The 26,724-nt window shown below is 41.5% G+C and overlaps 1 protein-coding gene across 1 annotated transcript in view; it reads right to left on the minus strand.

The window, feature by feature from the left end:
* Positions 1–26,724, minus strand: part of LOC139215065 (arf-GAP with coiled-coil, ANK repeat and PH domain-containing protein 3-like) — a 61,327-nt gene that overhangs the window by 19,803 nt on the left and 14,800 nt on the right. The window contains exons 2-10 of the mRNA XM_070845895.1: positions 15,400–15,457; positions 10,934–11,053; positions 10,283–10,336; positions 5,005–5,063; positions 4,428–4,611; positions 4,190–4,234; positions 3,955–4,050; positions 3,363–3,437; positions 2,011–2,022 (exon numbers count right to left, since the gene is read on the minus strand). Coding sequence (XP_070701996.1) covers positions 2,011–2,022; positions 3,363–3,437; positions 3,955–4,050; positions 4,190–4,234; positions 4,428–4,611; positions 5,005–5,063; positions 10,283–10,336; positions 10,934–11,053; positions 15,400–15,457 — 703 coding nt within the window. The remainder of the gene's footprint in view (positions 1–2,010; positions 2,023–3,362; positions 3,438–3,954; positions 4,051–4,189; positions 4,235–4,427; positions 4,612–5,004; positions 5,064–10,282; positions 10,337–10,933; positions 11,054–15,399; positions 15,458–26,724) is intronic.

Here is a 26,724-nt window from a genome sequence, read left to right on the forward strand (position 1 = left end):
TTTATTCTCTTTCATACTCAGTCCCTGTCTTTCTCTCTCTGCTCTTTGTCTTTCTCTGCCGCTTGCACTCACATTCAACCCACTACTGTGCGTCGTAATGCCATCTGTTGACTTTGGCAGTGGTTGGAGGTGAGAACCGGTTTGAGGCTGGCCTCGTGCAGTCAGATCTCTCCAGTCTCTGCTGACATAACTGACATCTCTGGCACTGTGAGTACTTGAGCTGGATCAACAGTAGAGGACAACATCAGAGAACAGAGCCAGCTGTGCTCAGATCATCTTCTTACTGCCTCCGTTTGCTAACTTCATTGAATTTAAGGGTTATTTCCATTCTTATATGACTGACACCATGATTGTCAGGATATGACAACTAAAAAAAAAATGCAATCGATAGCAGCGGCAGTATGATTTGTTATAAATACAGTATTTCAATATATAACATACTGTATAGTATTATAAGAGCAAGCTGGGGTATCAAAGTACTAATTGTAAGTACGAAATAATCCTAATATCTGACATTTAGCGGTGGATAATTCCTTACTGTACACTTCACTCTACTTGCTTTGGCAGCTGCAGCACTTTGTCAGGAGAAAAGTGAAAAGAATCAGACACAAAACAGACACATGGCATCCCAGAAAGTGAAACAAATGTCAGAGAAAAATGTCATCAATCAAAATGTCAAGGGCCACTGCAAAAGAAACACAAACAAAAGAAAAGGAACAAAAAAAACAAGATGATAATGGAAAATATAGCTTGAACACAAAACAAGACATCACAGGAAACTATTTTTGAGCTTCGACTTTGACAATTATATCTTCTTCACTGGCTTGCTGACATGTTGACAAATCCTCAGAGTCACATTTTCAGATGAAATGGATTGGAACGGCACGAAATAGAGGGAGGATATTTGGGAGAGCTGTATTCTTCAAAGAGCGGGTGAGAAGAGCTGTGTGTGTGTGTGTGTGTGTGTGTGTGTGTGTGTGTGTGCATTTATGAGAAAGGAAGGAGTGTGTGGTTGCATCCATGTACGCGTGCATTTGAGAGATGGAAAAAATACCCCAGAAAAATAAAGGATCTGCAGGGAGAGCGCAAGGGACCAAATACAGCATTAAATGAGAGACAAAAATAAGTTTACAAGGTTTGTATTATGATGGTGGGATGGTCCAAGTAAGGAAACACGCAAGGTTCAGTGAAGTCAACAGGTCTTAACAAAAGCACCTAACCACCAGCCATGTTCATACAAGCTAATCAGACAGACAAACAGATGACGTGCACACGCACACAGTAGTTCAGTGGAAGCGTACAGGCGCACAATGGCACTGAGCGGCATCGACGGACAATGTGATGCTTCCAAACAAACACTGACACACACACCCCAGGCTTCAAAAGATGAAGGGACCACTCTATACACACATACAAACACACAGCCTATTGATTCCTGAAATAGGAGCCAGCATGTGATGGCCGTAAAATCGCTTGCCATACATCAGTCACTCAATCTGTTCTACACTGCTAAACTACACACAGGCGCACACACACACATCTGCTGATCCACATTTTACAAGGGTGCTATCACAATGTGCAAGTTGAAACAAGCGTTTGATGTAAACACAGGAGTGTTCAGCCCAGGAAATGTGTGGTGAAAAAACTGTCTGGGTTTAAAATCGGAGGCTTTGTGCATTATTTTTAGGCATTACGTGGTTGAAAAAGGGTGCTTTGTTTACAGATATTGTGATCTAGGTAGACAACAGAGCTCAGCCGGCACATTTAAAAGACCTCATCCAACCCAAACAATCCTCTTAAAAGAAATCCAACATCACTGCCAGTAAAGGTCAGGTAAACAACATGAGGTCACAAATCCTAAAATACAAGGCTGTGTCTTCAGAGCAACACTCCACTGACCATTTCAATCCTTTTAAAAAGACGGATGTCTTGCACTGCAGTACGGGGCATGTACAGTAATGTCTTGGATAAATGCTAAGGTTCAAATGTTGGTGAAAAATGTAAACTCACCTGCATCAGAGTCTGCAGGAAGAACACAGTCAGCCGAGGATCAGGCGAAGAGAGAGAGAGAGAGAGAGAGAGAGAGAGACAACAATGTTAATACAAGATCAGCACTAATTGAATTTCACTACTTGAAGCCAAATATGTTAATATGAGCCATCATGTCCAAGTCATTGTCAGAGCGTCCAGAAGGTCTTTTCTCATTAGGAGTAATTAGCCTGCTGGTTCAGAGTGCTCCTGAAACACACAAGGCCTCCAGGAAATAGCTGTTTAATAGCTTTATCTCATTAGAAAGTCCCTCTGACTTTTTAGTTTGAACACAGTAGATATGAAGCACGTTCAACTTGTTGTAATAAAAAATACAGTCAAGTAGCATCACTCAGTGCTTGGCTTTTCAGATTAAAGAGGAAGAGTTGCTGAGAGGCCATTAGGTCGGACACAAAGCTGTGTGCCGTGACTGGCGGGATGCCGGCACTTGGCAACTAAATCAATCAGAGGGAAAGGCCAAGCTGGGCTGAAAACAGCCACGTTTTTGGCATCTCTTCAGGTAACAGATGGATGAATTTTGTGCATCTGTGCATGACTGCTGGCCAGGGTGAGGATTTGAAAGAATTGTCTTTATTTTTAGTCTCCTATAAAATGAATGTCTTTGTGGGAGCTGATTTCCTACTTTACATTCTTATTTTAAGCCTGAAGACAAAAAACAAAACAAAAACACACACATTCAACACTCATGAACTTGTTCTAATTATTTTAGAAGCTTTTTCTGTGTCTCGAAATAGACGGAAGCTCGAGTCACGAAACAGACGATAAAAATAATTCAAGTTTCAATAGAAAGCCTTTTTTTTATACAAGGCATTTGATGATAACATTAGATAAGTTTTTGGTATGTCAAGCTCCATTTTCCATTCCAGACAGACAAGCGGAGATAAAAACTTTTCTCAGCTCTGTGCTATTATTGAGCTGCTTCCACTGAATTAGGAGGAGGGAGGGTGAAAAATGTTGATATGGCTTTTGTGTCTGAAGTAAAATTTAGTTCAGCAACCTTTTAGGAAATATGGAAACTCATATAAAGCTTTAAAAGGAATAACTTGTAATTGAAAGCAAGTTCATGGCCACAGTCTTAAAAGGCTTGACCTGATTTTGAATAGAATAAATGCGGAAGGAAAACAGCTGTGACTCAAACCACTGCTGTCTAAAGCCTCCACTGTTTTTTTTTTTTAATGTATTCTCAAAATAAGGAAGTGATTCCATTATAAAACCGCTGAATGCAGGTGACGGAGGAGGAAAGAGGAGGAGGAGGAGGAGACATGAAGTGTTAAGACAGTGAGGGCTAGAAGTTAAGAGTGTTGTTGTCTCACTCTCTGCTGGATGAGGGCGTGTTTGTGCTCCAGCTCCCTCTTCTCCATGGCCGAGTCGATGACCAGCTGATCCAGCTGCAAAGAGCAAACAACAGCAGAGTTGATCAAATTATCCCTGCTGTATGTGTTCAAACTGTTCATTAGCCCAGTCACTGTGACCATCTCCTTCACTGTTACCACATAACTACTTTAGTGTAGTATAGAAATATATTACATCTATTATATTTCTATGAACATGAGGCCAAATCGTCTCTAAACATTGCAAGTTGCTTGTATTCTCAAAAACGAACCTCTACAAACTGCCAAGATCTAAAGTGTAACTTTAATACAAAGTTTCTTTTGTAGGACATTTTATTGCATTTAATGGGAAAAATCTAAAACTCTACAACCACAAATAAGACTTCAACATCTGCATAAGTTAAGAGAAACTGAAAACCAGACAGTTTGATTATCCAAGTGTGTGAGCGGTTCATAAAAAGGAGCACAGTAAAACTAATGTGTCAGTATGTGCGTGTGTGTGCGCACATGTATTTCCTTGTTTGGGGGTAAATGCCGTTTTGTTTGTGATGTCAGTTTGTTGGGTTCTAGTCACCTGTGCAGCCAGTTTTTTCATATAGGGGTCAATTTCATCCAAGATGTGAAAGCCTTGCTGGAACAGAGTGTACTGGGCCCGCATGAAGGACAGCATCTGCACAAGACAATGATGGCTGTAATACAACTCTGATACTTATCCAGGAACTCCGCATATACATAATATATGTGCCTTTACAAAACGTGTACAACAATGTTAGAAATTAAATGAGAGGAGCTGTGTCAGAGCTACTCACTGCATCTAGGATTTCAAACTTCTTCTTGGCCTGAAGCACATTAATCTGCCACAAACAAAGAGCAAAAGCAAAAGGCAAATTTTAGGCTGCATGTTTTGAATTCTAAAACCACAGTTGAAATCTCAGTTGCATTCAAGAGTTTGGCGTCTGTCTGGGCTCAGCAGCTGTTGGGTGTCAGCGCCACCCAGTGGACATGACTGGTAACATCACCTGGGGTTTGTGTGTGTGTGTGTTTCACCTGTAGCACGTAGTCGAGGGCCAGGTGCCTGAAGGCTTTGCGGCTGAGGATGAGGGCCTGTGTGGCTTCTTCAGCCTCGTGCACCTTGTTCCGGGGTGCCTGGGCGTTCTTCACCTGGGCCAGCTCCATGTCCTCACGCACCCGGTCAAACTGCTTCTTGGTGTCCTTGAACTTGCGGACATCCCTGTTGGAGGCGTAGCAAAACAGAGACAAAGAGCTTAATTTAAGTCCATCTACGCTAAATCACAGGAGTATGTAGGTCTGTTACTTTGAAATACATGATTTATGAGCATTTTTCTGCCTGTGGTTACAAAAATGTGTAATAACAGAACGATTACAAATCAGAAATGCAACTTTTCTACATCTGGAGACATAAGAGTAAAAAAACATTTTGTATCCTAGACTCTTATATCTTACAGCCTTGACGTAATGGTTTAATATAATGTTTAAGTCCACTTTGACATGTCACCTGTCTGTAGTAGGGGTCACTTACTGTCTTTCACAAACTCCACAAACATCTATTTCATCTTTCAACAGCAAGAGGAAGTTACTTTGTTTATTGTGATGAGATACTCACTCTTTAATGAAGGTGTAAAGTTGCTGCTTGATCGACCTCTGAGCCTGGTCAAACAAAATCTGTGCACAGAAAAGGTAACAGAGGTGTGAAACATGAGCTTTTTCATATAATCATATGAGCTTCAGTGCACCGCAGCGAAAGAATTGACTGTAACAGTGATGACTGGATTAAATCTGCAAATCTGTAGTTGCTACATCCCACCACAAGATGGCAATATGAGCCCTTCCACATTGCTGCTGTAACGGATTACGCCATAGGCAGAGGAGGGGAAAGGAAAGAGGGATGAGGACATGCACACATGTGCACTCACTCAGCTGCTGCCTCAACAGATTTGCAGCCTTGCAGGATCCCAGATTTCTCTTCCTGTTAGCGGTGGGATTCCCACTCTTCCTCGTCTTCCTCCTCCTATCTCTCTCCTCACAGTCCTGTGCCTCAGTTCCCTTCCCCTTCCTTCTTTATGTTTGTTCCCCTCCATTTCTCGTGCACGGTGGGCATCTAGATCCAGGATTTCTCTTCCTTTTCTACATTTCTGAGCACAGTTCAAGTATAATGAACACAGAATGGCTGCTGTTGAACAGACCGCCCATCTTTATTAGGGAAAATATGTGCGTCTCACGGATTTATGCATGTGCACGGACAATAAGAATATCTCAGCCAATACCCGCGCAAAGCACGTGTGCGCACACACACACACACACACACACACACAGAAATGCTCTTGGATTAGATTGTGATTGTTTCATAGCCACATACACACACAAACAATGTATAAAACAATCACTGTTGACAGCCTATGGATTAAACTTTCTATAGCAATCCCTTGTTAATAAACATACACACTGAGGATTACTGGCTTAGTCTGTGTGTGTGTGTGTGTGTGTGTGTGTGTGTCCATATGACCTATGTTCCTGTAGAGCCTGATGACTTCACAGAGCCTCTGGTTTCTTGCTTTAGATGGCAGCTCACAACTTTTAACAAATGTAGTCTGTGCTCATTGCGGGAATATAAAGCACCTCCTGCTCTTCTGCGGGTGCAGATTTTATAAATGGCCTCTCAAATGGCTACAAAAGCGTGGTGGAGGTTCAAGTGGCCAGTCAGGCATCAGACACATCTTTACACACACACATGTGCACCTGCGGTCCCTTTCTACCAACGCTATCAATTCTTTGCTCTCGTACAACACTGTGGTTATATCTGAAACAACTTGGCATACATACACCTACTTAAAGACAGGGTGTGCAACTTAGTTTAGATGCACTTTTTGTTATATTTCTTGAAATTCTCATACCAGCCCGACATCAGTCAATAAATCAAACAGTTTGACTAAAAAAGAAAATAATCCGGTGTCTGTGGCTGTCACAGGACTGTGATAAACTCAGATGCAAACGGTGCAGACTGCAAGCGCACCAGCATGATCAGAGTCTCCACAAGGTTAAAGCTAGCAGGCTAATTGTACAAGAATGGTAAAGAAAGCGTGGCTAAAATTAAATTCAGCGAGTTACCAGCATGAAGCACACACCCACTGAGCCGGAGAACGAAAGAGAGCCGCTGCTTTTAGTGAGCTAACAGCACAAAGCACAAAGGCCTCTGGGCCCAGTGAGCAGTACCTATGAGCTAAAAGGTAACGTTATGTACATGACAGCTGCTTTTCTTTGTTTATATGCTTGTGGCGTTTAAAAGAGTTGTTTACTGGTCAGACTGAAAAACTAAGAGAGGTTGTCAGTCAGCAGTTGTGCACACAGTGAATGTGCACACTTCTCATCACTTTCGTGGACTCGTCCCCTCGTAGTAACATTAGTCAGGCAGCGCTCATGTGTTGTGGGTGAGTGGCTTTGGAGGAAAGCATGAAGGGGAAGGGATATTTTCAGTTGGATATTTTCAAAGTCTCGCTACTCTTGCTTGTTTCTCCAACATTGCAGACTCTGCCTTTAATTACGGAAACAGCATAACCTAAATGAGGAATAAAGTTTCCAATATCAAATGAAAGATTAAAAAGAAAAAAAACGGAACGGCACTTTAAAATATTGTGTTTTTACCCTTGTATTTATTTGTGAGAGCATTTGCTTCTGTCATCACAGTTATAAAAAAAATGCTCAACAACCTGCTCTTTAACAAACTGCTAGCCGGCTTAATCAGAATCTGATTTAATAATCCCCAGGGGGAAATTGCTTTTTGTTACACACAGCTCAAAAGAATAAGAATACACTTCAAACACAAAGTAAAATATAAATATATAAAAGTATGAATAAAAGAAAACGATGTATTAAAAATTATTATTACAAATTATTACACAGAGGTAAATTACTGCACCAGGTGAGTCCAGAGTCTTATAATAATAATAACAATAATACCACTACTAATAATATTAATAATAATACTACTAATAAAAATATATAACAACATGCACAATCATAGTAAGGCGCTGTACTATATAATACCAATAATACTACCACTACTACTACTACCAACAATAATATATAACAACATGTACACTCAGAGTGAGAAGATGTATTATATAATACTAATAATACTACCACCACCAACAATAACACATAACAACATGTACACTCAGAGTGAGGCGCTGTACCATATTATAATAATAATAATGGTACAAATAATACCACTACTAATAATAATAATATATAACAACTGTGAGCTGTGTGCACGTTCTGTATGTAACTATATCACATGTGTTAAGAGATTGTAGACAATGTGTGCTGTGCAAAATGAGTATTTGGTACTTGACAGTTCCACAGAAAATAATTAAATCCCAGAAAAAAAAACAACTAAATAATTTCCATCAGATAGACTTTGAACCCACATGTCAACTATTCCACTCAAACCTGCTGGATTATGGTGCCCTGGGTATGACCCAAGACAGCCTACAAGAATGTCTACACTCATTTCCCCAGCACTATTGTCCCCACAGATCTCATCTTATAATATCTGCTACTGTAGAAGACCCATCAGTCTCCTCTCCTGCTGTCTACTCTGAGCTGCAGAGAAAAGAAAACCAGCATGTAGATTTTGCAGGAAAAATTCCACCACAGGAGGAAGAGTTGCCCAAAAATTAGTTAGCAAGTGCACAACAATCTCACAAGAATCTGTTCAAATCCTGTGTGATATCTTTCGCAATCTGTTAAGATTAAGGGTGCGAATTATGCATGTTTGAAAGTGCACAGATTTGCTTAGCAAGTGATTTACTGGGTGATTCATTCTCCTGTTTGAATGTCTTCTTTTGTGCCCACAGAGAGCTGGGAAGGTGCAGAAATAGGCTTCAGTGGGTGGTCGAACAAAGACAGATTTCCTTTCACTGTCTTTCCCTTCCCTCCCTCCATCCCTTCATTCATACGGTCTGCCAGACAAGCTATTAGTGTAATTCGTGGGTGTAAGAGTGGAGGAGTGGGACGCCTGTGGTGCAGGGTAGAAGAGGAGGGGGCAGAAGAAGAGGGTACAAGGAAGATGGATGGAGAGGTTGTTGAGGGGCAGAGGAGGAGAAACAAGTAGTAACAATAAAAACAACATAGAAGGTACACTATCAGCCTGGCCGAAAGCCATATTGACTAGATGTTTTCATGCTAAAGGAGGGTTATGTGATAAACTTAAAGAAAATCTTTGAAACATGTCAGTGCATGTAATGAAAAGAAAGGTGAAGGCAGCCATTAGAGGGAAAGAGAGAGGAGGAGAATCCACGGGATTGATTCAGCTGATGGATCTCATCTAGCGTGCAGCACTTTGATTTGATTTACAGAGCTCGGGGTTAAACAGGCTTGACCTTGGTGGAGTCAGTGAAGTTAACAGCACGACTAAAGAATATGGGGGCAAGAACAAGATAGATTAGTGAGGAATATGGGAGAATAAACTTTTATTTTTAATCCTATTTGATGTTTGATGCTTGTGGGTTCCTGTGATTCTATTTAACCAATCTTTACCTAGAGAACACTGTTTGAATGACTTTCAACTACTTAAGTTTATTTTTGCTGTATATTTGTTAAAGTAAAATGTATGCACCCCCCCCCCCAAAAACAAAAATTAACAAAGGAAGAAATCACGAAGCAGGAGCCCCCCCATCTGGGGGTTAGAGCGTAGTGGATAGGAATGGCTAAAGCAGGGCAGTGCAACTGTAAAAGCAAAAAGGGGAAGATAAGAGACTCTGGTGAGGTCAAAGCACAACATAGAGGTAAAAACGGGAAGATAAGACTTGCTGATAATCGTCTATTATACGTCCACAGCCTGTAAAAGTCACCGTGCAGCAGACTGATGGGACACAGACGTTCAATTTTTTTAAAAAAAGGAACAAAAAAATACAAAAACAAAAATGGATCCCAACCAGCGTATTTGGTACCAGCTTTAACATGAGAAGGTCTTAGTACTGCAGTCCTGTATAGTATATAATATAAATAAAATAAACCTATTTGCTTGTATGTCTTCATTGACTTTGCAAGAGATGGAGGTCCTCAAAGTCTTAATCTCAAACACACAAGCTTTTACTTCAAAACATAAGCAGATCTTTAATGAGACCAAAACATGTAATGAAGTATTTGTCTAAATGGGAAAACTGTCGCCTGATGTGTCCCACAACTTCTTCTTTTTCACTTCCTTTCGCTTTGCTCCCTTAACTCCTCCTTTTCCTCCCACAGCCCTCGATTTTCTCCAGCTCTCTTTCCGTTTCTGTCTCGTGTTTACTGTCACAGATCCTAATTTGCTTTTTGCTGTATTTGATCACACACATGCAATCAAACACCCGAACACACCACACGCCCTGACATTTCTTCATCACAGTGTGATGAAAGACACTCATGCACGTAACTGTAAATTTTTATGACTTACAAATATTCAAAATGTCATAATATCTCTTTAAATGTAGCCGTAGGGTTTCCCGAACCTGCAGCAGAATTCCCAGAAAAGGCAATTTCTTAATCACGCTTAATCATATGAGAGTCATATGAATGAGACCTGCGTATGTGTGTGACGGTGCGTTATAGCTGCCGTACTTCACTGGTGAAGCATGTGGTTTGAATCAGGCACATATATATGGACCGGCCAATGTGGACAGATTCACCATCACAGTGAGGTCACAGTTAAATTTTGTGTGTGTGTGTGTGTGTGTGTGTGTGTGTGTGTGTGTGTTGTGCAATACTTGACCCAGGAGGGGCTGGATGTCTGAAAGACATTAACATGCCAAGAGGACCTGGGCGCGTTGTAACAGCACTCCACCCCGACCTCTCGCCTGTGGCTAAAACTAGTGTGTGTGCATGTGTGTGTCACACTGTCTTACCATGTGGTAGTTGACAATCTCCTGGAGGCTTTCTCCACACTTTTCAAGGCATTCCTGCAATGTTGACGACACACACACACACACACACACACGCACGCACACACGCACACACACACACGTTAGCACACAGGTTTCCATATGAGCATAAACACCTTTTTCAAATAATAAATTATATTGAATCCATAAAAAAAAACCACTTTTAAAAACACTTTTCTCAACTGTTTCTGTGTATACTTTACTGGCCACATAACATGACTTGGATGTGTATTTGGCACAAAATAAGCTTAACAGTATGTCTCTACTGCTTCACCCCAAAGCTACTGGGGCGACACCCGTACTGACAGGAAATCCAGTCCAAATGTTTTCCTAAAAGAAAACCATAAAGCAGGTTTCAGATCTCTCTGCTTCCAGGCATGTAAACTATCAGCACTGTCTGCATGTGGTCACATCTGTCATGTTTAAAACAGCTGGATGACTCGGGGTCTGGACAGCACTGTTTATACTGCTCTACTGTTATTATTCATGGGGGGAATCACAGGAATGTCCTCGCAAAAAGATAGATGAGCGGTCATCTGTTAAGAAGCCGACCCTCATACACTGTACAGATTTGAGCTCAGTTTTGAAGATGGCGCTGCTGCTGCTGCTGCTCACCGATATCATCTCCTCTTTCTTGCACTGCTGGGACAGGTCCTTGATGCCGTTAACAAAGAGCTTGTTGGCGCTGACGTAGGCCCTGCCAGCCTCGATCATCCCACTGCACAGCTTCACCAGCTAGGAGGAGGGGGAAACATAAAAACAATCACTTTATAAGAACTTTATTAAAAGAGTCACATGCTTTCATACAATGTGATGCTAGGATATTAATAGATGAGAATAGTGATGACGTAAATCAAACAAAGCTTATAAGAATTGTTAGTCACATGCAGAATCCAGGACAATGCTCAAATTTAGAATAATCCTCATGTCTGTATCAAGGCCAGGCGGGGCATTACAGTAGCTTGAGTGTCTGGTATCCAAATGAGTAATTATCAAGCATTCTGATTGAAGAGTACAAATCTGAAAAAGGTAAATGAAAAATTGAATAAGATGATCATGGGCAGATGGCCTCATAATCTCTGTACCCGCCGTCACTTTGACAACAGACGTAGGACTTTAACTGAAATTTCTCCTTCACTCACTCAAAAATCCCCATATACACAAACTGTTAAAGGACAACACCAGTATTTTTAACCCTGGGACCTAATTGGATGCAAAATGACTGGTAGGTACAAAATGTTTTAGAACTGGTCCAGAAGATCACCTCTACCAGCAGCCGCTAAAGGTCTATAATGGCTGTAATGTAATGCTTTGGGGCATCCTTGCTCATCAAAGTACATCCACTAAAAGCGCTTATTTTTGCCACTCACAAACCCAGATTATAGAAGGAATACCTACAGAAACAGACATGTGAAATCCTTGTTATTTAACTAGAAACAGCAGTTATATCGCCTAGTCTAGTCTAGCTGCTGTAACTTTGGTGTTTTAACACATCAGTTCAGATCTGAACAAACTCTTTAAAATCCCAAACTCTCACAATAACACAAACAAACTAACCAGTTGTGGCAGCGGTAGACCAGCAACTCTCACGTTCTGCAAGGTAAAATTACTGCTTTTGCCAAAGGAGTCTGGTGGCAATGAACCAAGTGATATAACAGTTATTTCTGGGAAAACAAAAAGGATTTACAGATCTGCCTCTGTGGGGATCGTTTCTGTAATGTTATCAGACACTTACAATAACAATCTGAGCATGTCGGTGGCAAAAATAAGCACTTTCTGTGAATGTGCTTTGACGGTGCAGTTGCCCCAAAAGATTACATTGCAGCCGTTGTAGCCCGTTCGCAGCCCGTACTGGCGGAGGTGACCTGCTGGATCAATTCCAAAAATATTTTTAACTACCAGTCAGTTCAAACCCAGAATATGTGAAAGTAGGGCTTGAGTTTAAAAATCCCAGATTAATATCAATCCATGTAAGTCTTTAACAATTTCATTACAAACCATAAAAGGTCAAAATCCTGGTGGCACTTCACAAAAAGTCAAGGGGTCAAAGTTAGTAGCATACTCTGGGGACCATGGACATCTGTGCAAACCTTCAAGGGAATCCGTCAAATAGTTTAGATAATCTAGCCTGCACCAAAGCTGCTGGCATGACTAAAAATCACTATGAAGGACACGTTTCAAAAAGGACTGGGAGCTACTGCTGTGTGGTGTCCACATTTCACATAGAGAATTTAGGCAGTCAAATGAAATGTTAAAGTAATACAGTACACATACTGTATAGAAGGTAGCGAACAGAGTGTGATTTCTGCCACGTGAGAGTAAAAACCTAATTGTAAACATGCATATTACCAGGTGCAGACAGTTCACAGTGATGGTATGTACACCACATCAACTGGCAACCACTTTACGGGTTATATGATAAGCTACAGAGGGGTACACTGTCATTACCACTGCACTGACGCAGCTGTGCGTCCTACAGAATCAGAACATGTGTGAGAGTTGGTGCAGCACACAGAGGAGAGAGTGAAGTAAACCTTTAATTATCTCATTTGGAGCAGGAGTTCCCAAGGTTGTCGCTATGTGAATGTGGTTTTCTGGGTGGCTGATGGCAAGACTTTTACTCTGCATAGACCAGAGATGCGAAACTGCAGAGCGAGGACCGATAACTCCACAGTCTATGACAGCACGACTAAAAAATAACAGTTCTAGTTGTATATGTGAGCATTGCTGAAATGAGCTGCTCACTCAAAACATGCAAGCTGGATTTGCAAAACGTACAGTGTGCACGCTCTTTTTCTGTAGGTGCCATTATCTTATGTGATTCATACAGTACATGACTGACACTGTTATAAATCCATGCAGAAGGCTAGGCAGCATGATTCCTGCCCTGCTGCTGCTGCTGCTGCTCCCAGGCTGGTCTGGCAACATATCCGTCAACAAATTGGGTGATATGGGGGAATCTGATCACATCGTGTGCTGTACTGAGCCCCCAGGGTCTGAGCACTGCTATTAGAGGCACAGTATATGTGTCAGGATTTGTTGATAAATGGGCTGGAAGAACCACAGGGGTCCGCTCGGAGTCAAAATGCCACATCTGGTACAACATGACAGACCTCTCCATGTTAATTGACCAAAACAGTCACAGTGTAATGCACAGGTCCTGCTGGTCAATGAGGTGTGGGATTAGTATTTTACATTTTCAACATATTGGAAAATTGTCTATAGTAGTGACACTTTTGCTGGTTGTGGCTTGTGCATTAACAAGCCAAAAATACTTAATTCCACTACAATAGTAAGCTATAAAAATCTATCTAGCCAGGACTGAATCAATACAAAGGGCAGCAATTAATGTTTTTACGGCGGTCAGAACGGTCAACATCTCTGCAGGCTGGTTCAGCTGTCATCAATCTCGTAATTGTTATCCTCTAAGAGACTTCACTGCTGCCAGGACGTCCTCAGGCAACTTCAGAGCGTCCCAGCAGAGCAGAGCAAGGACCCCTGCTGAACAGAACAAATCATCCCAATGGAAACCTGCACCGCTCCCCCCCCCGACCCAGGTCATTTTTCCCCAATGGTGTTCAAATGGAGCTCAAAGTTCAGTGGAGGGTCCTGACCTGTTGGGGGCAGGAGTAATCTGTTGATGGGTGTGCACGTGTGTGTTTACGTGTGTGTATGGGTGGGGGCATGGACATTCGTTTGAAATGTCAAAGTGTCGCCTGTTGGTTTTATTAATTTAGGAGATGGGTTTGTAACAGTGTAGTCTTATTGATGAACCTGAGATAGACTGCTATACCAAGAAAATGTCACAATCATCTAAATAACCACTTCATCACTTCACAAAGGACATTAATCCGTTTCTATTATCCACACAAGATGGACTGAACGCCTGTAACTGACCTCAATTTGAACATGTTATTGATGAGAAGAGAATTGTTTGAGTAGAGTGAGCAGGAGCAAAAAACAAAGTGAATCAAAGGGAGATAGAAGTAGACGGGCTGTGTGGTCACCACTTAATTACATTAACAGTAACTCATCCTCTATACACTCTCTGACTTACGACCCTATTAGTTTATCTAAAGAGGCATTATCTTAGCTCATAGATTCCCTGGAGGCCATTTGCTATCACTTCCTGCTGGTCTTACATACTTTTTAACATCATTTGACAATAATTGTCTACTTTACCATTAACTAATTTTACTATCATTTTTGATTGTGATTTTCTAGGCGAGCGCAGCTAATCCATATCATGTCTTTAACCTTTAAGAGAAGTTACACGAATATGAACATGTGATATATGTATCAATTAAGACTCTCATCTTCTTGGTCATTGTGGTTCCTTAAAAAAGATCCTTTGTGAAATTAATCCAGGTAAATAAATAAAAATCTCTCCACATTGGCGGGTGTTAAATGAGCCTACATGACTTCATTTCCAAATGCAAACACTAATAATTACTGATGCGCTGTTGTTGCATTGCATGCTGCATTTTCTCTGGTGAAGCAGGTAAAAACAAAGACATCACATGCTCAGATAACAGGGGACTGCTCTGTGTGATGCTGTCATACTACAGAATATAAAACTGCCTCTGTGACATTAATCAGTGTTTGCTCAGTGTATTTGCAGTGAACCAGTACCAATGTGTGTGTGTGTGTGTGTGTGTGTGTGTTATCTAGCAGACCGTGAACGTATTAAATATAATAATGCACGTCTACAGTGTTTCTTGTTTTAAATAGCCTTGACATTTAGGTAACAGAGAGAAATAGACAGACGGAGATACAGAAGACTCTCCGATCAGTTTCAAAGTGTCTAAGGAAAGCACTGTTCATAAACAACATCACCATGTGGTGGCATTTTTCATTCAAACAATGTGAATCAAATCCAAAGCGTCCATATTTTTTTTTTTTCATACATTGAACAATATATTGTCCACATCATGGTCGACATTCTAGAGAAGTGTGTGAGTGATTTTCGCTAGAAACATGAGAAATACAATTTAACACCAGTTAAAAGCAACATATACATGAAGTATATTGCTCAGATTGGATATTTTTAATGAGCAGCACAGCCTGCAGAAATAACATACCTTGTCGAGCTTCGCCTCGATTTCCACCACGTCTGTCTCGACATCATCAATGCCAGCCCTGTAGAGAGAACACAAAGCCACACGGTTAATCAGATCTACTCTTCAGTAATACCAGACTCTGTACAAACCAGCAAGACTTCCATTTCTGAGAAGAGGAACCACACATTAAGCTGAAAACTATTAAAGTCACAGTAAAAAAAACACAAGAGTTCAAAGATTCCTGGATTTGTGGTACGTCTCAATGTCACAGTGACTAATAACAGAGAAAAAGAAATTGTAATATTTGAGTCTGACATGTTTTTGAAATCTTAAAAAGCAGAAAATGATGCGAAGGGAACAAAGAGAGAGAAAGATGAACATATGATTGACAGAACAAAGTAAACAGAGTGTAAAGCATCGGCAAGTTCATTGCACGGCCACACCATCAGAACATGAGCCACACCATCTTTCACCAGCATTTACATTTCCTGTATTTCACCCCCACTGAAAATTAAGCTGCAATCAGTCAGCGAACATCACAGTCTCACAGACTTGATCATTAATCCTGATGACTGAATCGACATAGGCATCACTCTGGAAGATTAGTAGCCACGGCCGGACTGCACGATCAATGAATGACATCATGCAGAGACATAGATGGTACTTAAGTATCCATAAGGTGAGCTGTTAGTAGAGGTGGCAGCAACGTAAAAAGGTTTTATTTTGGGTACAGGCAACTTCGAATTAAATATCGAGTTTGTAACAAAAATGCTATAAAGTACTCTAGATTTAAGAAGCATTTTATAAATCTTTTAAATCCACACTGAATATGAAGATAATGGGAGCTGAAGGCCCTCAGCAGGGTGTTAGGTGGTTTGGGTGGCAGAGAAGCCTTTACCATCTTTCCCCTAAGGGTCTTCTTCCATTAGCGTGCACACTTGCATACACACACACACACACACGCGGACACATGTCCACATTTAAAGGGTCAGTTGTTATGACAACTCCTTGAATGTGGGCCACAGAGGCTGTTCTTGAGGTCTTACTATGTCAAATGGCACACACCCAAATACACCAAAAAAAAAACGACATAAGACTGGAAAGTAATTTTGCAAAAGAAAAGCAAAGAAACAACAAAGAATTTCCCCTCAAATAAATAAAAATGAACTTATTTCTCCACCCATCCTCAGGATCAGCTGGAGTTTATTGGAGACTATTGAGCCAAGGATCAGCGTCACGCCCTGCACGTGCTGGAACATGTTGGCCATAACCCCAAAATCCTGGGAGATGATGATCTCATCATGTCAACCCCACCCTCATCTTCAGCTCTTTAAAAGGAGGAAGAGCAAGTAAACACAACAACACCTGCCAAGGGAGTTTATGCTAGAAAAGCTGTGACTTGGACTGTTTTTGCTTTGGGGGGTGGGGGGGGGGACTGGTGCAGCTTTAGCACCTGCTCTGGAGAACAACATTCCCAGAATTCCTTTCTGCTCCTGAGCTTTTTTACAATGCCTGGAGATGTTCAGCTAATTCTTGAGTTGTGTCTGTCTTGCACTTGTCCTCTGCTCCTCTCATCCAGAACACACACTGTTTACACAGACTGCACTTTTCTCTACCACAGCACCACACTGACACAGCATGGGAGACGTGTGTGAGGTCTGCACAGAAGGCTGATTTATATTGTTTCGAAGAGAAAGAGAGTGCTGGAGAACAGATTTGATGGGAGCCCTGACCTTTCATTAAGCTGTCTCAGTAATTTGCTGCACTTGAGTATTGTTGTTGCAAAACTTTCTGGCAAGGAGTCTAATCCATCAAACTGGTTTACAGTTTCTGCTCTTTTGCCGCATGTCAATTAGAAATACAACACTGCACACACAAACTTCATTCCCAACAGCATCATGTTCTCCATTAAGTCACTGTGCAAAACACCAAGACATCTGATGTCAAACAGATGTTCAATCTAGAGGATAAGCTCATTATGAGCGTGTCGTGTCTCGAGCATCACACACTGCCAATAAACAGTGACTGACAAGGATGCATAGACAACATTTGATACAGGAGCAGCAAACACCCTATTGATCCAAGTTTTCAAGTTCAGTGCAGATAATAGGATGACCGTGGACCATAGCGTTTGTTTGTCTCTGACATGCGTGTTTTTGTGTGTATGTCAAAGTGAGCTGGGAATTATGTGGAGCTTTGAAAATCAATACTCCAAGAAGGTTGTCAGCTTTGGCAAGGTTAAATGCAAAAAAAACCCAACACTATAAAAGAGAAGGTGTGAGTTTGAGTGTGTGCAAGCTTGTCAGTGTGTGTTTGTCCTTATTTATCCCTTCTGATACCCCCGACAGTGTTCAGTATCTCAGCTATTAATATGTTTCTTTTAACTAAGTACACCAGAGAGTTATGGGATTATTAGATTATGAGTAATGCTGCAAGACCCGATGGCGGCATAAAGATAACAAGGCAGTGAGGAGGAAAATGATACATGTGCGTGTTTCAACATTTGGTCTCAGTGACACTTGCTTCCTGTGTGTGTTCAGTGTGTGTTTTGAACACCCCAAAGCTGCTCTGCTGATGATGATGATGATGATGCAGCCCAGTCCAGAGGGGGGATGGGCCCGTAGTCGCTGCCAGTGGTAGCATACTGTACGCAGTCTGACATCAGCAGAGAGGGGGGAGGGGAACCTCACGTGCACAGGCTCCACGTGCACTCCCAGCAGCCCTGACAACCATCCACACTAGTGTACAATGTCTATTCTCGTCCCCCACGTCGTGAGTGTACTCTACCATGAAGCTTGCGTGGCTATCCTCTGGCATCTCTTCACACGAGAGAGAGGTGTGCACACACACACACACACGCAAATGCAAGCACACGGCTTCCAGTCCAGAGACATATCCGAGCCCCCATGTCTTTCAGACTCGATGTGTCACAGGGCATCACATTCACATCAGCATCATTTCATGGACCACGGGGGCTTTGGAGGAGAGAACATCAAGTGTTCTAATACCAGACAAGCCTGGACCCAATGGCTACGGTACTCACATGCAACTAGACATCACGGTTATTCACTGGAATTGACAAGATAAATGTCTGTTAGACATGCTGTGCCTTGAGTGGAAACAACACGTGACTTTGTAGAGTAAGATGCCAGACGTTAACCTGTTAAACAAGCTAGAACTGGAAAACATCTGCTTTAGAACTGGAACCAAAAAAGTAGAATCACATCAAATGTAGATGGGGCATCGATGCAAAGTGTGACTGTGCATGTGTGCTTTCTTCTGTGGTGCTTCCTAATCTGAGCCACTGGCCTAAAATGCACATACACAGTTTGGGTGTATTCGTGTGACAGATGTGCATTTTGAATGTGAGCATACTGTGCTGATATATTGCAACAGTTCATTGTATCATCAGCAGTTTCTCTTGCAATTCCTTCACCTTTTAGTTTCCATTATTTGCAAGCTGACTCAGCAGTTCAGGGCATGGCGGGCAATGACCTCGTTTTCTACTGACATCAGGTGGATGGAAAGTAAATCCTCAGTCTTGTGTAGTCTACTCACACACACACACGCTAAACTAATCATGAATAAACAAATGAATGGGATGCAGGATATGAGCGACTGAGCCTGCACACAAACACACACAGAGACAGACAAACAGAAATAAACAAATGAATCAGATGCAGAGTATGACAGGTGACACACACACACACACAGACACACACACAGTGACCCAGAAACCTACTACATTCATAGCTTCATCAGAAAAAACTGAAGCCAAAACTACATGTAAAACATTAAATCTGCCAAATTTAGTTCCTTTTACATCAACAGGTTCCGAACGTTCTGCTAAATAAAGACGATGAATAAGTTATGGTGCTTTTTCTGCTGCGTGAACAGTTGTTTGCTGGAACATTTATCTAAAAAAAAAACATTTTCATGCGTCAAAGGCGATGAAGGGGACGGAGTAGAAAACCACATATAAAGTTCCTTTAAAGGATCCTCATGCATGTTTTACAGTAGAAATAACAGCTTAAAGTTGTCTTAAACGCATGCATGCATGAATAATGGCACTTAGACACTATTAAGCACAACATCACTGAGAACAGACTCATCAGACGAGGCACATAGTGGTGATGGTGGGTGACAGGAAGATTAGAATGCAGATGTTTCATCCGTCTGATACAAGGAAATGTTGCACCAGTAGGAAATAAGAAGGGTATCTTAATGGAAACACTGGATGTTTCTACAATTTTGGCACCAATGTTCAAAAACAGATATTCCTGCTGGTTCCTGGTGGTTATTTATATAAATTAACAGTTTCTCTTACAATATAATGATTCATCACACCATTTTATTTTCCATGCTTTTATCCACATCAACCACCAAAAAAGTACAAAAAGACTTTACACCCCCAAATCATTTAGATTGTTAGTTTCATTAATTGTTCATCTCAAACTTTAGAACATTTTCCTCATAGCATGTAGCACCATAAATACATAAACATTAAAAACCCCAAATTCTAAATAAATGGTGGCTAAAAACACCATTTCTGCACACACTCCCAAACAAATGGTCACTTCCAGGTCGGTCTAATTTTCTAGTCTAAACTATCTCTATATTCTTTTTGTATTTTGAAGACCAATGTAAAAGTTAGGTATTCAAATCGTAAATCGTTCATGACTCATTGTTGCATTTATTGTAATTCTTTTTAATGTTGTTGCTATTAGGCCGCCTGTATTGTATGTACACACACACACACACACACACACACACACACACACACAGACAGTGATTCATACTGTACAGTCTCATTTATAATGTATATATAGGCTTTCATCATCCTCCACCCACAAGTTCAGACACACACATCAAAATATCCCCTTCCCAGAATTCCAAGTAGTGAGCTCCATGGCAACCATTCATTGACCCCAATCACCATGGCAACAGGCATCAGCATTACTCACGCTTTTTTTACTGACCAATTTCCTCTTTGTCTGATGTGTCTGTCCCTGTGCATCTCCCTGTCACTCCTGTCAGCTCAGCTCCCTCCTCTTTTTTCCCCAACATACTAATTTTACATGAATGTGTGTTTCTATAATGTTTTCTTTTGCTGGGAGAAAATCAGACCTAAACAACCAACAACCTGCTGATACGATCTTTGTTGGGGACGAGCCAGTGTGTTCCAGTGGTAAGTGTGTGGCTGTAGTGTGGCTTGTGCTGCATCTGCAGAGCCTGCTGCCACAGGCAAAGAGCCCTTGAGTAGCATACTGATCCACAACAGCTACAAAGGCTCTGTGGTCAGTCCGCCTCACTGCAAAATTATCGATCATAACATGTCATTCTCTCTCTTATTCAAGTCCCAAATTTTTGTATTAGTGAAAAAAATGTCAGTGGGTGTAGATCTTTTTCTAGTATAGATTTTTTAACTCGATTATATGATGACGTGATCTGCATTATTCTCCCATGTTTCCACGTGTCACTTGTTGCGAGAAAAAAAGCTGACGCTACATTGGAAACATAAAATCAGCTCACTGCGCTTGCAGATTTTCAGATAAAACCATAGATCACATGTCTTAGGATGGATCATTTTGCTTTGTCTGACAGTGAGCAGGTGGTTTTGGGTGGGGACAGTAGCTGCAGCCCATCCTTCATCTCTTTGTTCCTACATCCTAAACCACACTCACCCAGCCCCTCTATCAAAACCAATTTTGGTCACTTCAAACACTCATTTGCAGCTTCTGCATTGATTTTCTGTCCTCTCAAAGGGTTAATAGCCGTCATCATCATATCCTTAAATTGTCTTCGTTCTTTGCTCTCATTTTTGTCCACAACAGCCTTCTCCCTCCAGAAATCTTCTATTCCCCCATCACTCTTTGTTTCGTTTGTGCACGCCTCCATCTGTCCATGTGACAGTCTCTCTGTCTGTCTGCCTGCTATCTGTCTGTAATCCTCCTTCATTAACTGCTGGCATGAGGCTGGGGATAGTGTGTTTTGTGTGTGTGTGTGTTCCAGAGAGAGAGTCTATACAAGTACATAAAAGGACAAACATAAAGAGAACTACAAAAGCACAGGTGAACATGTATTTATTGTCCACATAGACTCAACTATTCCCTGGTTAAATCTAAAAAGCTCAGTGTTGATAGTAGTGCTCATTTGAAGCTCTTCTGTCAGGATTCAACTTGATTCAAGTCTCCTCGCCACTATTAACAGACACGCGTGCGCAGACTCTATTAAAAGAGCCTCCAGTAAACGATCCTCTCACAAAAAAACACACTTGCCTTAACAGACAGCCTTTTCACACCAATAACAAGCCAAGCCAAACACTAGTATCTTATGTGCAGCTAACAAAGACGCCTTCACTGCTTCCCCTTAAAGCCCCCCCTCCCAACACACAACAAACATCACACTCATTCCCTGAAAAAACATTTGACTGCTGATGAGACAAAGAGACCAAACATGATGCCGGCAAAGAGAACAACCATTGCTTGTATCAGCTAGGAGCAGTTTAGCGGTATTACACCAAAGTGAGCAGACTGGGACGAAGTAATGTGCTGATCCAGTGCTAATCTGTTGAAATATTCCTTAAAGATAAAATTATAGTTAAAGGAATAGTTCCAGGAATTATTCTGTCTCTTGCCAAGAATTAGATGAAAAGATTGATACCCCTTTTGCATGCATCAGTCTAAAGCCATTGAGCTTAGCTTAGTACAATGACTGAAAACAGGGAGAAACAGGTAGCCTGGCTCTGTCCAAAGGTAACAAAAGCTCACTAATTATCCTGGAGATCAGAGGGGACTCCGGGAAGTTACTGCTCCCCACCAAGGAACAGTCCTGCACATAACGCCCCATAAAACCACAGTGTTCCTTTTATTCCATTTGTAAATAAACCAGACATCACGTCTGAATTAGTTCAGTTTTACAGTGCTGGTGGAGGCTAGCTTTTCCGCTTGTTTCCTGATCTTATATTAAGCTAAACTAAGTTCTGGGCAAAGATCAGCTGGTGGTACATAGAAATCAAAGGGTCCAAAGGGGTCTGCAACTAACAGTTATTAGCGATTAATCTGTGGACTACATTTACGATTAACAAATTACTTGTTTTGTCTACAATTGTTAATCACTAACTCCTAGAGCCCAAGGTGATATCCTCAAATTACTTATTTTGACTGACAGTCACAAAGATATTTCATTTGAAATGATATGAAACAATGAAAAGCAGCAGGTCTTCACATTTACTAAAAAAAAAAGCACAACCAGCAAATGTCTTGAATTTTTGTATGATAAATGATTTAAACAGCTAATATAACGGCAGAACTGTTGATTGACCAGTTGTTTCAACATTAGTTCGTAGCAGAGAAGTCCAACTATGATAAATGTCTGGTATAAACAGTGAACTTCAGTATGTTGTTCTTGCACCATTGTGCTGAAATGCAAGTTATTACAACAAGAAAGGCGACTACTTTGACTGTTAAAGAGGACATGGCTTTCCAAAGTGGTAGACTCTTACACTCTGCTGCACATTTGTCTGTGCAGTATCCATATAATTCAACAAAGCATTGCCACAAACACACTGTCAGAGAGTAGATACAGTTTCTCTTCTTCCCAGCAGCTGTCCGACCACCTGCCTGCTGCCCTAACTAAAGCAGAGCATTAGCTCAAATGTGATATGTCTTTGCAGCCATAACTCAAGCAGCCGTCCTGTGCACCATAAATATAATGCATTTATAAACATTTCTGGTAGAGCAGTCTGGGATGTGGAAACGTCATTATACCATTCCAGAGTACATTCCACCAACAGGCCAACAGGAAGTGTGTTGGAGGCTTCAGAGTGCGAAGCAGACAGAAATTATTTCTCTCCAACGTATTGTAACCGCAAGTCAAGCCAGGTGGAACTGCTCTTTCTTGGAAAATACAACATTTTCTCTCCTCACTCGCCAAGAGGGATAAAACAGGGGAAAACTCAGCGGCTGTTTTCCACAGGAAGCCACTCTGCTGACTTGGAGAAATGCACCATGAGTTACATCATCACCAAGTGGCCATAATTGTTCTGTTGCCAGAACAATTATGGCCTGTGTGAGTGAAAGAAGCTGTAAAATTATAAACCCATCATCTATACCTATACCTATAATATATATATATATATACACACAAACAAAAAAATACACAGCTGTCCCTTCTGATGATCCTTTATTCATCCCTGCTGTGCATTAAAGAGGAACATTTTCAGCTTGAATAATTCTGATTACCATAACAAAAAATCCCTCTTAATGTTGTTCATGCTGGGGCGTGTTAGGCTCATTTCACTACATCCTCACAGCAGGAGGCAACAGCACTGATCTCCTATGTTATGGCTCTGTTTCTCTGTTTAGTAGTTGGTAAGAAATTATCTAGATTTCATAATGTTTTTTATTTATTCAATGTTGGCAGATGTTTTTTCTTTTTCTTTTTTAAATATTGCAACAGAAGGAACAGAAGAAAAGAAGCAACTACAAGGTCTTGGCAGGCAGCTCAAATCTCTGACATGTTATAGGTAGGTACCTGTCACACGGACACACACTTGTAGACGAATCCTGACTGCACAGGTTGGGCCCACAGAGCCTTGTGCCGTTCCTCCCAGGGGGGAGAAGAGCTGTGGCCTGGGTGGAGTTGGGAGTTTTGGTGCTCGAGGGCATGTTTGATCGTACTCCACTCACACTCTGAGGAATGTTCACTCACAGTCTCACTCCCTACAGCGTGCAAATGATGGGCCACATCTGCTTAAATTAGGGTGTTAAAGATATAGTTGGAAGATAGAGATGGACAGACATCTACAACTATGATCTCGCACGGGAATTTCAAGATTAGTAACCTCTTTTCAAACAAGTGAAAAAACATGACCCACCCTGAAAACGATTGTGATTTGAGTTGACAAACGGCGAAGGCACAGCAGAGCTCCCACCGCAGACTGAAAGCAGCAGGAAGCCAAAGAGGACAGCATGAAAGTGGGACCGCAAGCTCATCCCAAACTCTTTAACCTCCAGCGACCTCCCAGCGGGGTGTAAGCAGCAGTTGACATGCACACACAGAGGCAGCCTGCATGAGAAACATAGAGGGGAGGAAGAGGACCCCCTGTGGTGTATAAGCAATTTATTCCCAGGGCTCTTCTGATTCTGTCCTCTTTGCAGCCATTCCACTCAACAGCCAGCTGATTGTGAGGGACGGCAGAGATGGAGTCGTACCGGAGGACAACTTAAGAGCCAGACAGATATTGGCTGCAAAAGAGTGAAAGGAAACAACCCATTATCCTCTCCAGAGTCCAGAAGACAAAGCATGGGACACACAGCAATGACTGGTATGGTATCTTGGGTCTTGTGTTAAGGCCACAGCTAAATATTTACATCACATCCACAACACAAGTATGTCTCTGCACGACCTTTCCCCTTAGAGATACACAAGAGACTATATGTAGAGGATACAGTAGCTCCCTATTGGCTTTTGTATACGCAGAAAAAGAACAGTCCAGCTGGGCTGATGGGCTACAAAGGACCAGTATCCGTATACACTTAAAGGAAAAGACCCATGAATTGAAGTTACTGTGTGTTTTGAATTTGTGTCCAGCTGCCTCTTTACATTGGAGGGATAAATTCTCCCATTCATGAGAGCTATACAGTAACACATACAGACAAACGCATCCAAACGGGAAAAGGATTATTTATCACTGTCAGCTTTTTGTTGCTAAAGTGTAATAACGTCTTCTAAAAGCAGAGTTTCACGGTGTAAAACACACTTGATCTTCTCACCATACACTGATGACTCTACATTGCACCAACTCCAGAGATATTATGATTCTGCAATGCCAATGACTAACCCAGCTCTGTATCACAACCCCCACACGCCCGGAGCTGAAAGCCAGAGAGAGAAACTAAAATCAGAATGAAAGTGCATGTAATCCTTTAGGATATGTCAGCCCTTTCCTTCCATCAGAGCAGCCTTTTGAGGACATGGCACATTAAGATGGCAGCATAAGGTAGTCTTCGCTGAAAACAGCAGTAGCCGGCTGCAAACCAGACTAGCGATGATCAAAATGCACATGAATTTTGATACAAGCCACGTATGTAAAGCACATGTTAAAGCGTGTGTTTCCAAAGATACAGGAAGTGGAAACTCTACTTTACACACCTGCCAAAATAAAGTCATCGCCACTTGTTCCCAACTGGTTTATAAAAATGTCGATTCGCGAGTGAGGGGAATATAATACTGATACTGACCGACTGATACAGGTTTACAGGTAAGCTAAATCTGCATTCCTCAAGCTTTAGCTGAGCACAAGGAGACACTGTTCCTATTAGGACAGAGAGTGACTTCTGTCTTAAAGAATGTCTGGCACAGATAAGGCCTGCCTTTTGTTTCACCCCTGAAACACACAGACTTACAAACACACACGTTATATATACTTAAGCCAATGCAAACATACATATTTAATGAGTTTATACTATATCAAGACGCCCGAGTTAAGCACATGCACAGACCAGACACAAACACACAGAACTGGCTGATTGTCAAAGTCAGAAATCTGATCCCATGTGGTGACTGGAAGAGCTCTGATTTGTTCAGACCTGTTCAACTTTAATGTTGTTTAGAAGTTGTTTACGAAATCCTGTCTTGTAGAGCGAGGCAATAACTCACTAATAATGTCTATCATGTCTCCATATAACTGCATCCAAACAAAATCTTGATATCATGTTTAATATATATATTTTTTTACCTCTAAATGAAACAGTTCTATTTGTGTTTTGGTCTGACATGGATGATGAGATTACTGTAAAGTGGATTTTAGGATTGTGCATGATTTTTAACTTGTTCTTTGAGGGAAAAAATTAAATTTTCCAATGTTTTAAGCCTATGACATGTGATCAATGGGACTGTAAACAGCAGCCTCTTTTGGGACAAAAATATCATCCAGGAAGTCCTCCAAGCAAGACGTTTCTGTGTGTCACTGAATAGGTCATGGCTATGTATGGAAACAGGTGAAGCAGTGTGACAGTATGTGTTAATATTTGATTATATCCCTCTTCCCACACTAGCCTGCAGTAGCAGAGCTCAAGATATATGCTCTAAGCTGAGGTGTCTATTTATGGCTCTCTGTGTGTGAGTTTACATGTGAGAGAGAAGAGATGCTGCTTTCATCCAGCTGTGTACCAGAGGAAACAAGAGAAGTTTTGCACAACAGCCTGCTTGCCTCCTGTTATCTTTGGCAGCGCGACCAAACATCAGCGGAATAAGCGTCCTGCTGACACCACAGACAGATCTGCCAACGAGGAAACAACCACGACAAGGGTCCACCAGGGCCAAAAACTGAGAAAGAGGCAC

The sequence above is a fragment of the Pempheris klunzingeri genome, chromosome 2, assembly GCF_042242105.1.
Source record: "Pempheris klunzingeri isolate RE-2024b chromosome 2, fPemKlu1.hap1, whole genome shotgun sequence".
NCBI classification, from domain to species: domain Eukaryota; kingdom Metazoa; phylum Chordata; class Actinopteri; order Acropomatiformes; family Pempheridae; genus Pempheris; species Pempheris klunzingeri.